The sequence below is a fragment of the Drosophila busckii genome, chromosome 3R (genome assembly GCF_011750605.1).
Source record: "Drosophila busckii strain San Diego stock center, stock number 13000-0081.31 chromosome 3R, ASM1175060v1, whole genome shotgun sequence".
Classification (NCBI taxonomy): Eukaryota; Metazoa; Arthropoda; class Insecta; order Diptera; family Drosophilidae; genus Drosophila; species Drosophila busckii.
In genome coordinates, this window is record NC_046607.1 from 17,187,359 (window position 1) to 17,202,329 (window position 14,971).

General features: G+C 37.8%; 1 protein-coding gene across 18 annotated transcripts in view; it reads right to left on the reverse strand.

Moving 5' to 3' along the window:
- The window catches only part of LOC108602776 (protein lap4), a 53,448-nt gene extending 38,857 nt beyond the window's left edge, over nt 1-14,591 (reverse strand). For all 18 annotated transcript variants that reach the window (XM_017990982.1, XM_017990966.1, XM_017990969.1 and 15 more), the window contains exons 1-3: nt 14,551-14,591; nt 12,788-13,391; nt 4,779-4,896 (exon numbers count right to left, since the gene is read on the reverse strand). In XM_017990982.1, coding sequence (XP_017846471.1) covers nt 4,779-4,896; nt 12,788-12,949 — 280 coding nt within the window. In that variant the 5' untranslated portion in view covers nt 12,950-13,391; nt 14,551-14,591. The remainder of the gene's footprint in view (nt 1-4,778; nt 4,897-12,787; nt 13,392-14,550) is intronic.
- Nucleotides 14,592-14,971: the final 380 nt, after the last annotated feature.

Consider the following 14,971-nt stretch of genomic DNA (forward strand, 5'->3'; position numbering starts at 1 on the left):
TTGCTGCGGAAATAGAAATGGCTTTCCGCCGCCTTTGCATGCGCTTTATGGCAGCCAAGAGAGCTCTGCGCTCTGAGCTGAGCTGAGCTGCAGTTGAGTTGTGTTCAAGGGAGTGCGCTAAGTAAATGACTTTTAATTGAAGTTGCGTTGCTGCTGTAGTCAAAGCTACAGGTGGCATTAAACGCAATTAAAGCGTTTAACAAGCAAATATAATTTCAAGCCTGTGGCTTCAGACACTTTTTAGCTAAGCAAACCCCTTTATATTTAATTAAGCAATAGTTGCAGTTGCTTGCTCCAGCGTCAAGCTATTTGATTAGTGCAAAACTTGTCGCGCACTTGCACTAACTAAGTTATAAAGAACTGAGTTGAGTTGAGTTGCAGCTGTCAACGCATGCAAAGTTACAAAGCAAACGACACACATGGCAGGCAGCTTGGCAAATATAGTTGGCAAATTGTTGACAATATTCGATTAAGCTTGATGAGAACTGCATGCAAAATTCTGATTCAATAAGCGATAAGCCTGCAGTTGCACTTTCGTTGGAATTTATGCGCTTGTCAGGACATTTTTGCATTGCTCTAAGTGCAAATTATAATTTGCCAAGGGCTCTAATTTCAAACTGCACACTAATCAATCAATTTTTGGCATAGCTGCAAGGCAAAGCAAGAAACTATCTTTGATTTCATACACAATTTTGAGCTCGTCTATAGTAGCAATTTTCGAAGCTTTGGCAGTTACAAGCAAATTTTTAATTGCTGTGATGCGTTTGCTGCTGAGCCTTAAGCCTCTCTTGATTAGATTCAGCACAGCATTGAGCCTTGTTTAAGGTTCTTTATCAAATTATGAATTTCAGCAGCTAGTCTTAAAAAATAATTCTAATGCTTGTATATTTAATTCCAATTCATTATCTTTACGTCTAATGCTTGTATGAAAATTTGTGTAAATTTGAACCGCGCGCAAGTTGCGTAACTTAAGTGGCTCTAATTTCTGAATATTCTGAATATTTTCAAACTAAGCAGCCTTAAGTGCATTTTTTTGGAATAAGTGGTGCTCACTTTTATGTTTAAGTTAGCATATTTTGTTAAGTTTTTCCATATAGAGTCAAGCAACGTTTTGATTGTTATTGATTTCAATTGAATGCTTAAGTTAGCAAGCTGTCAAATTAAATATTTCAAAAAATGCTCTAACTAATTTATTTTATGCTCCCACTCAATTCAAGCTAATCACTTCTAATGCTTGAGCGGCAAGTGTTTAACAACTTGAGCAAGTTAAGTGGCTGTCAGTTGCAGTTAGAGCGGTTTACACACATGTAAATCATTTATTGGGCCGCTCTAGCACTTGCTGTCAGTCAATCACATTAATATGCTGCTGCTCTGCTCTGCTTTATTTTCAATTAAACAAAATCCCGCAGCTGCGACTGCGGCGCTTATCAAACGCTGCGCAGGAGGCAAAAACTCAGCGAAGCGCAGCAGATTTTCAATCAATTTTTTCGCGCTTTCATATTCATTGTTCATTGTTATGCGCGCGCTGGCTTATGAGCTATAATTATTAACAAAAGGGGTATATCAGTATGCAGCTCAATTCATTCGTTTATAATTTATAGTGAAAACACAAAAGTTTATAGTCACTATGTCGACAGCTCATGTCGAATTCGCATTCGCATTGAGAATTTTTGTGTTGTGTTTGAATTTGTTTCGACTGTCGATTAGTTTTTAATTGCAGCACACGCTAGTGACGTCAATGGAGCACAAGCAGCAGCTTTTTTGTTTTATACATAAACATATGTATAACGGTACAGCCAAATAGATTTTGCTATTATTCAAAATCTATAATTTGCAGCAGTTGCTGTTGATTTGGCAATTTAATTTAATGCTATTAAACAAGCTTTAATGTTAAGTTATAAACATTCAGTGAACTTTAGTGTAAGTCATGGACAAGAACTTGCTATATATAATGCTTATTCTGATATTGAGCCATCGAGTGTGTGCGCTGCTGTCTTTTTGCTCAGCTTAGTGTCTGTTGCGTTTGTTAGTTGCTGCTGCTGTCAACGACTTAAAGGCAAAAGCTACTTGAATGTCACAACAAAAGCCCCGACTCTATATGCAGCGCTTAACTTTGACCCAGTTGACACGCCTCAGTTGCAACTGAGCGAGCACAAGAAACTTGTTGAAAAGATGGCACAGATTTGCTTCACATACGTTCTATATATCAAATATAAGTCTAAATGCATGACATTTAATTGCTGCATTTATTGCTTTTATAATCTGCAATAAGCTGACTCATATACACTGCAAGAAAAGGCTTTAAATTTCACTTTTCAGTGCGTCAAGCGTTTCCAATAGCATTGCCATATTTATTTTATTGTCTGTTCCCACAGTAATCAATGCTTCCCTTTCTCATCACACACACACGCACACACACACAGACTTAAATAACCTATAGAAATTCGCACTCTGACGCATTGTTTATTTGTCTGTCTGTCTTACTCACACTCTGCTAACTAAATAAATAAACCAAGCTTATCTAGGCGCTACTCGTGCGTTCAACGACTGCAGCTAAATTTAGTTTATTATTATTTTTGTATGTATTTGTAATAAACAAGGCATGAAATTTGCAACAAATTGAGAAATTTAAGTCTAACCACAAATAAACAAATAATTAGCGTGCAGCAAATGAGAAGCAAAAACAGCGACTGCGTGTGAACTGCAGCAGCGCCCTCTGCTGGCGCATTTCGTAAGCAGGTCAACTTGTCATAAAAATTTACGTGCAAATATACAAAAACTTATGGCTGCTAATGGCGACAACACCTGCATAATACACACACACAAACACACACACACACCCACAAGCTGTTGCAATGCTAGTTGCTGCACAGTGGTGCCAAAGCAGCTTCAAATTGTGTAATAATTGCATGGCATAAATGAAATTATTAATGCAGAAATTTATAGCCAATTAAGGTAAAATTTCTTATTAAATTTTAAACACTTTTACACCAATGTGCCTATGCAATGTCATTATTGATTATATAAATAAAGCAATAATTTAAATTTAATCTATAATCATTTTTGAAGCACTGTGCCTAGCTTACATAAATAAATTATTATTAAAATTGCATGCACATTGAGTAAACATTTTTAGTTGCTTTTGCACCACTGTGCCTAGCCACATACAATATGGCACGCCATGCATAAATTATTATTAAAATTGCATGTTTATTAGGTAACATTTTTGTACCACTGTGCCTAGCCACATAAAACATGGCATGACATATACAATTTATATTAAAATTGCATGCATATTAAGTAATAAAATTGTATACATTTTTGATAGTTTTTGCACCACTGTGCCAAGCAACATACAACACAGCATAACCCAAAATATTATTATTAAAAATGCATTGCCAATAAAGTTATAATTTTATACATTTTTCTATTATTTTTGCACCACTGTGCCTAGCAACATTTTAAATGTCAATGCCATAAATATTATTATATATAAATAATAAATTACATTTTATTGGCAATGAAGTAAGCATTTTATTTAACTTATAAACGCTTTTGCACCACTGTGCCTAGCCATATACAAATGCAGCGCACGTCGCGTCGACTGCGCGGGCTTTACACAATTCTTTTGTCAAGTGCAAGCGGGCGTATACGTAATATATGCTTTGCGTGCGCAGTCTGTTGTGTTATCGCCAGGTATTTATACATGTATGCATGTGTGTGTGTGTGTGTGTGTGACTGCATTTATATGGTAGAGAACTGGCATTGTTATGACCACAAAGCCAGCAGCGAATCAGTCGGCGCTAATTTTAACCATTTCGAGTGGCAGAGCAAAAAGCAAAACAAAAATAAAAATGGGCAAGTTTAAAAAATGAAAAATGCAAGGTGTGGTCCAAAATATTGCAATGCACCTGCCACACACAAATTGAAACAATTTTCAAAGAGTTCAAAGTCATGTCTGCAAGCAAAGCGAGAGAAAGAGAAAGAGAGCGAAGCAAAACTAATAACAGTCTTTTGGCCATGTGAAAGGCTTTTCCACCCACATGGCGACTGCTTAAAAGTGTTGCACATAGCGCGCTGTGAAAATCACTGTGATCAACTTTGATCACATTTTAGGCGCACATCACAGCATTTTGGAGTCGCTGGCTGGCCTTTCACCCAAGTCGAGCGCGCAGCTCAAGTTTCGAGCACAAGGCGACGATTGGCGGCAACGTTCACTTTGGCTGTGGATTTGTATTTGCTTTTCGATCATTTTGTGGGTCATATGCATAAGCCAAGCAACAAAGCCACAAGCTGCATTGTCAGCTTTGTTTAATGAGCGCAATCAACTTGGGCTAAGCTAAGGTAATCTAATATGCAGTTGGGGTTGTGCAGCTGGAAGCCAAACGGATATAGGAAGCCACAAGAAGTTGCAGCTTTTATAATTAACTGGCAGTTAATTTAGTGCTATGAATGGCAGGCGTTATAAGCAATGAATGCATTCATATATTTATACTTGGCATTGCCTTTTGTTTATTTATAGACACACGCTGGCAGTTTAACTCCAATTACTGATTACTGCTTACGGATTTATGCTCGCTTAAGCGGAAAATGAATCAAGCGCGAGACGCGCTGATTGCAACTCAACAATGTGTAAACTTCAAGTTTAGTAGTTCTCTGTCTAAATAGAGAAAGCAGCTTTAATCTTTTGTATATAAAAATTGTTGCATGTCAGGCGACATATTTTAATCACTTGTTGCATGCCACAGTGCAGCAGTGTCGTGTTTCGTTTGACTTACCGTTTCGTGAAACATCAAGCTCAACAAGATTTTCAAAGTTTTGTATATCCGGCGGCAAACGTCCAATTTCATTGTCACTCAGTCCCAATTTTCTCAGGCGATGCAATCTGAAGAAATTCTGCAATGAAACGAACAGAAAAGAAACAAACTTGAGTTGAAGTCTTGCGGCACGACAAACAGTCACAACCCCCCACCAACCCCCACCCCCCCTTGCTGATAGACATAGACAATCGCTTGAACGTGTTGCAGTTCATCTCGCTTTCATGGTCATAAATTTTCTCAGCCCGAGCGCCACGTCGTTGTGTCTTTGTCAGCGTAAGCGACGGCGGCGGCGTGACCCGCGTCCGGCATTTAGCAGCAGCCGCATCCTTTACTTAGTTAGCTTTCTATTCGTCAGCGCAACATGTCGCCAAAAAAAAAAAAAAAATACAATTCATTTATGAAAATCACGATTTCTTTGCAACGTTCTTCGATTTGCCATAAATTATTTGCGGCGCACCTAGAGCGCTGGCTTGGCTTTCTTAAAGTGAAGGGTCGTCGTCGTCGTCGCTCACTCGTCGCTGCGGCGGCCGTGGCACAACCATAAGTCAGCATTTTATGTCTGACCTTCTTGCAATATGGAGCACACACACTCAACTCACTCATCATTTGCTTTTTCGGGCAAAAGAAAGCAGCGCCCCCTACTCGCTGCAGAGCTGAGTCATAGACCTCAAGGTTAACAGCCGCCGTCGCAGCCGCAGTCGACGCTGCTGCTTTCATATTTGCGCCAGCGATTTTTATCGGCCATTGTTGGTTCGCATCTGACCCCAAAAAGCAGCAGCAGCAGCAACAGTCACCATAATAATGAAAATAATTCGTAGTTGTTGACATAAAGTATATTAAATTCTTCAGCAATTAAATGACTGGAGCATTGAGCGACGACTGCCTCAATTGCTAACGATGCTGACCCAATTATAAGACGCACACACTCACACACACACAGCAGTCAAAATAAAACTTAAAGAAAATACAAAATGAATTTATTTAGCGCTAAAATTTTAATTAAACATCAAAGTCTTTGGCAAGCCATAAAAATTGTTTAAATACGAAAAATCTTTTGTGTGTGCTGATCAATTGTAAGGCGCATAAATTTTCCAGCTACATTTATGACAATTTTTTGCTGCTGCTGCTATATTTATAAACAAACGCAAGGCCTTTGCAACAAATCATGCGTCAGAAAAGTTGTAACTGTCAGTTGACAAAAGGCAGGAAAACAAAAAAAAGCGTATAAAATGCCACAAATTGCATATGAAGGGGGTTGGGGAAATGCAGGTGGGCGGCAGGCAGCGAAAGAGAGCAGAGAGCGGAGCAATGGCCGACAAAATGCAAAAGGCAGGACACCAAAGCAAGCAAGCAAAGCCATGATGACAATAAAAATGAATGTGAATTGTAAACTGACTGCCCTGAAGCCTATGACAGCCCACGCCAAAGTGCTGCCTATGTATGTATGTGTGTGTGTGTGTGCGACTGTGTGTGTGTTTGTATCTTTGCCAGTCACTCTTTGGCAGCAACATAAATTACAGACCGGCCGGCCGGCATCGCATTGTGCCACGTACAAGTTGCACAAACAGTCTCGCCACACACACACACACACACACACACACACTTGGGACTCACTCACTGACGCGACTGGCATACGTTCAGTCAGCCAGCACACTTTTACTATTGTATCTAGTTGGAGCAGGCGCACAGCAAGCAGCAGCAGCAGGCCCAAACTATAGACCAGGTAGCCGCACTCAGTTGTTGTTGTAGTTGCAGACCAGGCCAAGCAAGTTTGCTGCACTACACACACATGACTGTGTGCGTGTGTACAGTGGGCAGCAACTTGCATATTAAATATAAAACTATAAACCAGGCAGCAGCACATAATTCAATTAATTAGTCAAAGTAACTTACGGTCAAAGCAAATGCAATTTGCTTTTGTTTGAAAGCACATTTTGAACAAAAACCAATTTACTTGCCCTCTAATGGGCAACAGCAGCAACTTTGCTGAACCATGACTCAAACATGTAGTAAAAAATATAAACAAAGCGCGCCATGTACAGTGGACACTGGCTATTGTTATGGCCTAAAAGGCTAAAGCAATTATATTGAGTGAACAAAATTGTTGAGGCTTTTAAGCTGCGATACAATTTTATATACAAAGCTATGCGGCGGAAGAGCAAACTGACGCATTTATTTAAAAGAACTAACTAAGGCAGCTGTGAAACAAAATTCTCTTTATGATACACACATTTATTTAAAAGAAACAAACAAATATTCGCTAGAGAATTCGCATTTAAGTAGAATCGAATATGTCATCATAATAATGTGGAAAATAAATAATGCAAAGTCGTCTGGGCCGGAAGTTTATATTTAGCTAGCTAATTATCTTAGTTTAATTATCTTATTTTGTACTTTTGACACTTTCAAAAGCTGAGTGCTACTACAAGTGTATATCATTCAGCTTTTGAGCGTGAAAATCTATTAGCTAAAATATTAAATTATTCATTCTAGCAAATGTTTATAGAAATTAAATTTAAACAAATTAAAATTAAAACAGCATCGTAGCCAGTAACAAAAAGTTGCATTTGATGCATTAATTGATGAAAAATAATTAAGCTGAACTTTCGCTGATCTCAGGCAAATTAATAAGTATTTATAGTTAAAGCAATAATTATAATATAACCATAAGTTTTGCCTACGTCATTTGAATCATATAATAATTCTGGTTTGTATTACTACAAATAAAAAAATTAATCTCGGCATTAAAATATCTCTAAGTTCTGAGCCTGCCAACTATTTCAATTGAGCGACTTTCAAGCCTCATCCTTAGATATAAGTTTTGTTTAAATGACTACTGCTTTAAATTATAGTATATGTATAAATTATAATATAAATAAATGTAATAATTGAATTGTTTAATTTAATGCTCAAACTATAAGCAACTGTTCACTGTAGCTACAGCTAGCTAAAGCTATTCGTTAGCCAAAGCTACTAATGCGCTTGGTTGAGTTACAGTAATTTCATCAAGGCAGCACTCGCAACTAACAAGTTCTGTACACACATGTGCGCGTGTGTGCCTGTGCGTGTGTGTGTATCTCGCTCTTATGCTCACACATATGCGTTTAATGTTTGGTGGTGTGCATGTTGCAAATGACTGGGCGCACAGCAAGAGTCGCAAGCGAAACGCGCTGCCCAAAACGAGTTCTAGATACAGCTACAGATACACACACACGCACACACACACATATCTTTTGTGCTTGGCGCATCTACATAAATGTGAAAAACCAGCTGAGCTAGAACAACGACAGCAACAACAATAAAAACAGCTCAGTAGCTTTAGCTGAAAAGCAGCAAGCACCAACTCGATTGTCTATATGGCTGACTGAACCGGCAGCCGCTGCTGCTGCTGCTGCAGTTTGCAGAGATGCAGATACAGATGCACATATGTGTAGATACTTTTGCTCTAGCCGCGTGTGTGTGCCATCTGCCACTAGCAGCAGAGTCTCTGTCTCTGTCTCTGTCTCTAGCTTTGCTTTCAGCCAAAAGCTGTGCGCCTGCTCAATTCTGTACATCTTCATTTTTCTAGCGACACACACGCACTTGCAACATCCCCATCGCGCATTAGTTGCAGTCACGCGCTTATTGTTGCCGCCGCCGCTGTCATGCTGACAACTGTGTTTGTGGCTTAAAGCTGTTTTAAATCATATTTAAGTCGCCCCGAACTGCCCGCAAGCGTCACAACAAGCGCAATTGCTATCTGCTTGTTACTTTAGCAATTTAGTTCACAAATTTATCGATAACAAGCAGCAGCAGCAGCACTCCCAGTCCCATCCCAACTGCATTCCCAGCCAGCAATTAACGATGCTTGCAACTGTATTGCCATAGCGACTGTACACACATTAAGCTCTAACCGCTCTCGCTCTCGCTCTCGCTCTCGCCTTGACGTCAGTTATTGTTTGGGAAGATGCTAATGCCAAAAGCAATGGAACATTTTCAACTAGAGCACTGCACTGCGAGAATTTGAGCTATAGTTTCACTATAAATTGTGAAAATTATGATATATAATTTTAAATACTTTTTAGGCAACATTTCCGTTTATCGATCGATTGTATGAACAGTCGTCATTAAATAAATACTAAATAAACTCTGTAATACTAATTATTACTTCTATATATTATTTTGAATTTTTTAAAATTTATTTTAGGCCTTATCTCATTATTTAATTTATTTAAAATTTATTTTTCAAACTAAAATATTTAAAATTAATTCGCTCAATATTATTTAACATTTATATATTTTTCTAAAATTAATTTCAGCTTATACATTCTTTTCAGTCTTACCCTCTTTAAATTTTTATTCAATTGTTATTATTTCTCATTTCTCTTTAGTCTCTCATACCCCCGCGCTCAACTTTTGTTTGATTTTTATTTTTTAGAGGGTATTGCAACTAATTGAAATAGCTTGGGAACATTTATTAAAGCTGAAACCGGTTTTAGTCTACGAGTCTACGTAATCGTCTAAACCAAAGCGCTGAGCACGCAGCTTTTATTTTTTTTAAACTAACTGTGACCAATTGAAATACCAAAAATGTTTTAAACAAAAACAGAAAATCAATATAAAAAAGTTTGCACATTGCTTTGGCATTTAGAGTAGACTGGAACTGAAGTGTATGGTTAGTAAAGTTGGCTTAAAGCAAAAGCAGCGATATTCAATTTTCAAATGTGCGAGAGACTCGCAAGTATTTTCAGTTGTGTTTTGATAGCTTTGGGGCTAAATGATGTCATTGCCACTGTTGGCTGGCTGGCTGACTGGCTGGCGTTTCGTATTGTATTCCAATATGTTGCTCGATAGCTCAGACAGACGGTTAAGTTCTGGCAAAGCACCTGCGACAATAACAACAACAACAGCAGCAGCAATGAGAATGAGAGCACGTAAACGCTTCGGGTTGCGAAAGCAATAACTGGGCTAAAAAGACAGCCGCACAACCACTCAGCTGGGTGTGTGTGTGTGTGTGGCAAGTAGCAGTCACAGGTAGGAAGGCAGGCCCATTAGCTACGATAAGCTGCGATTACTGGCGCTGCTATCTTATCAACAAGCGTGACTAATTGTGTGACCCCAAAAAATAAAATAAAGTATTTGTATGTGTGTGTGAGTTAAAGACCTTCAATGCAAGTTGCAAGCTAAAGAACTTGCTCAACTTTAAAGCTTCTACAAATAAAATACTTTGAGGTAGGTTCTGCATAATGCAATGCCCAAAAAAAAATAATTTATAATGATAGCGAGTGTTAAACAAATAAACATGATAAAGAATTCCATGTGAGTTGGCTTAAGCTCCAAAGTTAAAAGGCAGTGATTAGAACAAAGCGTTGAGTTATGAGAGCATAAAGTTAGTTAAATGTAAGCAGCACAAATTTGTATTCAAAATATTTCTATATACATATTTGGAAATATAAAATTGTAGCAAATTAAAACGATTCTATATAAAGCGAACGTTTAAGCAAATTTAAATATTTCTATATACATATTAAGAAATAGAAAGTTATTACAAATTAAAAGCTTTCTATATAAAGCAATAAGCGAACGTTTAAACAAATTAAAACATTTTTCAATACGCATATAGCTAAGTTTAGTTTATTGCTTCTATGTTTATAGAACTTGTTTTAACTTTCTGCAGCAAAACTGCATCAAAGGCAAACTTTATGCATTCAACTGCTACTACAAAGTGAATAAGCAAACTTTTATTTTATTTTTAACAAATTATTTAGCATGGCAATGTTATGGCATTTCAATTTTAACTGCCAGCTATTTTGACTGCTCTCTAGTTGGGGGCAACATCCCAGTCCCAGTAATACGACAAACGACATAAATAGACTGAGCTGAGAGATTGAGGCAGATTGTTGTCGAGTTAAGAGCAATTCAATTGAAGCACGATTGCTGGCTGCGCTGCTCTTGTTGCTGCTGCTGCTCTAGCTGCTGCTGCTGCTGTTGTTGATGTTTATTGTTGCTATGACAACGCGGAAATTGTCTGTTGCGGAGCCAAAAGGGTTGACGTACGAGCAGAGCTTGAACATCCGACGCTGTCTGTCTGTCTGTCTGTCAACTCGCTTTGAAATTCTAACGAACGTTCTACTCTCTTTGCTTTTTTACTATTCTGCTATTCTGCTTGCTTGCTTGGCTTTATCTATGAGCTAAAAGAACATCATCATTATTATGTGCTATGCATTGTTTGCTGCTAAGCATTGTTGCTGCTGCTGCTGTTAGCGGTCAGCAACATGTTGCTGCAACAACAACAATATCATTTGCATTAGAAGTTTATTAGCGAGTGCTTGGCGCACCACAACAATGCAGCTAAAACTGTAACCGACCGCAAAAATGAATTGCACACTACACCACCCCACCCCACCCACTTCCCTTTATTTTATTTATGCATAGACTGCAATCAATTCTCCCCACTTGTTGCTATGTCAACGCTTGTTTTTCTTTCATATTTGTTTACAACTTGTGTTTGTTTAATTTGTTTATTTTATCAGCTGCTGGCAACCCTTCGGATTTCAACAAATGCAAATAAATATCAATTTCCAACCCCAAATAATATTTTAATTGTAATTGTAGTTTGCTTATAGGAAAAATTAAGCACTGACCGGTGTTTTCTTTGAAGCTTCTTAAGGCTGCAGCGCTGTTGTAATTTAAGATTCAATTATGCATGCCACAGACACTCGCCGCTCTTTGTTAAAAAGCACTGCCCTGCCCCGCCCACCCAGTGCTGCTGCCCCTCTCCACACTCTTTAAGTTGTTCACTTTCAGCGTATTAATTAAAGACTTCCGCCTGAGCTGCAGCAAACGGACGTCTTTTGTTGTAATTATTGTTGCAACGTTGCGCGCTCAAGATGCGCTCATGCCACTTGGTTAGCGTTTGTAGTAGCTTTTGCCATGGGGAGTAGTTTAGGTAGTTAGGTAGCTAGCTGGACAAGCATCTTGGAGTGCGACCCTCTGAGTAAGTAAGGACTGCATAACAAATTGCATAAAAATAGTGAAAAAAGTGCACAACAAAGAGCACAGAGTTCATTGAACCCATGACGCTGAACAAAAGATGCAAAAAGCTTGAGCTGCAAACAACAACTACCCGCCACTTACCCCTTAAGCGATCGCAAATAAAAATAATAATATTATTCACAAGCTAAGAAAGTTCCAAGAAGTCATAGCTAGAAGCTTAAAAATGCTTTCGCAATTTCTCAGATCGAGAGCATAAAATCTATTGAAATAATAGAATACTAGCATCAAGAATCAAAATATATATATCAAAAAAATATAGTCATATTCATTTAATTTAAAAGAGTTCCAAGAAGTCATAGCTAGAAGCTTAAAAACGCTTTTGCAATATAATCTAATATATATTTGATCTAAGATTTCATGTTTGCTTTTTTTCTGCTCCTATAAATTTTACAAAAATATCTTTTGCAATATTAGCGTATTTAAATACGTATGAAATTCACATATTAAATTAATTATTAATATTTTTACAATTTAAAAAAGTACCAAGAAACAAGCTTGAAAACGTTTTAGATCAGATCGATATTATATTTGATATTTCCATTTTAAAAGTGAGCAAAATGCTAGAACTTTAGCTTCAAGCAACTAAATATGTAATTTAAAAAATAAATAAAATTTAAGTGTTGCAAGAAGTCATAAAAAGAAAATAAAACACGTTTTTGCAATTAAAAAAATGTTGTAGTTCTTTTCAAAAATGTTGCTATATTAGTTTGATCTCACCGATGTGATTAACATTTTGATATTTATTGTCAGACAACTAGCAAATCTTTTGTTTTATACAAAATTAAGTAATTAAATATTTTAAAATGCTAGACAAGTCAGCTTAAATAACCATAAATCAAAAGTTAACATCTTTCTTTGCTAAAATTAGTCTACGCAATAACTTAATTTATTTATAATTTTTGTATGTGTGTGTGTGTGTGTGTTATAATTACCTTTGGCAAATCCCGTATGTGATTCGCATCGAGGAAAAGCTCTTCAAGGGTGCGCGAGTAGCGTAAAATTTCCTCGGGCACTTGGGGCAGCGAACAGTGACGTTTATCAACGAATTCCACCTGCCTGTTGCAGCCCTTGAAAATTGGAATGCACTTGAACATGTTGCTGATGTTGTTGTTGTTGTAATTGCAGTTGTTGGAATTGTTGTTGTTGTGCTCTCAGTTGTGTGATGACGTATGTATTCTCTCTCTCTCGCTTTAGCGTATCGTAGTAAACTCTCGCTCTAGTTTAGGCGTCGTTGTTGTCGTTGATTAAAATGTTGTTGTTGTTGTTGTTGTTGTTGATGTTTCTGTTGTTGTTGTCTTTGCGCAACAACAACAAAACACACTTAGATTGTAACGTTGGCAGCATCTGTTGCAAACGCACACAAATACACAAATAAACAGCAACACACTCACACACACGCGCACACACAGATACTGCACTTGATGATGATGTTGATGTTGTTGTTGTTGTGTTGTAATTTTATAATTTCCTCTTTATGGTATTTACGCGTAATTTGCTTTTATCGCACACGTTTTAGCCACATTTTGCACTAATTTGCTGCAATTAATTAAACTTTTTATTACGATGTATATTATTTAATACGCGCAAAGCAAAGCCAAACGCAGAAAGCAAAAGCAACAGCAAAAGAAGTTTTGTTTGCCAATTGCCTTTGGCCTGCCTGTCCTTGTTTGTAGTAGTTGTTGTTGTTGTTGTGTTGTTGTATTTGTTGTTCTTGGAACTTCAGTTAAAGAGAGAGCGCCAAAGAGCGCGAGAGTCTTATCAAAGCGCGCGCATAAGCAAATGCCTATAAAAAAATTTCTTTGACGAGCCTAATGGTTTGTCTGCCTGCGTTTGTGTGTGTGTGCGTGAAAGTTGAATAAGCATTATAATAAATTTTATAATAAATTCTAATTGGTACTTGAAGCAAGCGACCATTTGCGTTTTGGCCGGTTATTCATGTTGCTTGCCTCTGGTCACATTTTATCACGTAGGCCGAGCAAGAAGCAGCAGCAAGATTTTAAATAATTGTGCCAGCCACAGTTGGTAACGCGAACCTATCGCCGCATTTGTTGCTTCTTCACACACACACACAGAGATACACATATACTCGCATTATTACACACAATGACACTTGACTGGTGCTCGACAGCCGCTTACGAATAGGCTTAGAATGAAAGAATAGTGAAAGACTGGGCCAAAGCGTAGTTGAAAAACAAAGCAGCGACGCACCAAAAACAAAAAAAAAAACAGAATCTCACACACACACACATACAGACAAGAGCTTGAGTTGCGTTCGAAATAAAACGAGGAAAATTTTAATAAACACGGCCAACAACGGCACACCCAATCATACACAAACACGCATTTAATACACACACACTCATACACAAAGCCGGGCATGAAAATAGGTTTTTGTATTTATTTTTGTTGCCTCTGGTGCCACTGTGCAGCTATGTTTTGGAATTTACTCAAAATGCGCTCTGCGCAACAACAAAATGCTTGAGCGCACACACACACAGTTACACGCAAATACACACACACATACAACTACAACAAAACAATGCACGCGCTTGTTAGCATTTTATTTTCGCACGCTTAAAACTTCAAGCACTCATTTTGTGCATTTGCATTTATTCGCTTAGCATCATCACGTTTGTTAGCTTAACCGACGCGCTATTAAACAATTCTCAGGTATTTATCACAAACTATGCCTTACACATTTAGCCGCACAACATTCGCGACGTCCGCTCGATTCGACAACAATTTTTAACATGAAAAAAACAAGCAAGAAACAAGCAGCGCTGCTTTCGTTGGCAGCGGCAGTAGCGCGTTGCAACTCATACAATTGAGTCGAACTCATACCATTGAGATGAACAACGAACGCTTTTTTTTATCGGGTTTGAAATATTTTCGCTATTTTTGCTTCTGCTTACATGCAGAAACAGTTTTGGTAAAAAGTTAGCAGCAGTGTGTGCGACGGCAACAATTTAAACATGAAAAAAATAAGCATTAAACACGATCAAGGCCGTCTATTGTTATTAAAATTATTTCCAATTGAACTCAAACAACATAGTTATCGCTATCGGCTTCCTATAGCTAGTATTTATATGGTCACTCTAACTAGGTGCGCACTTTAT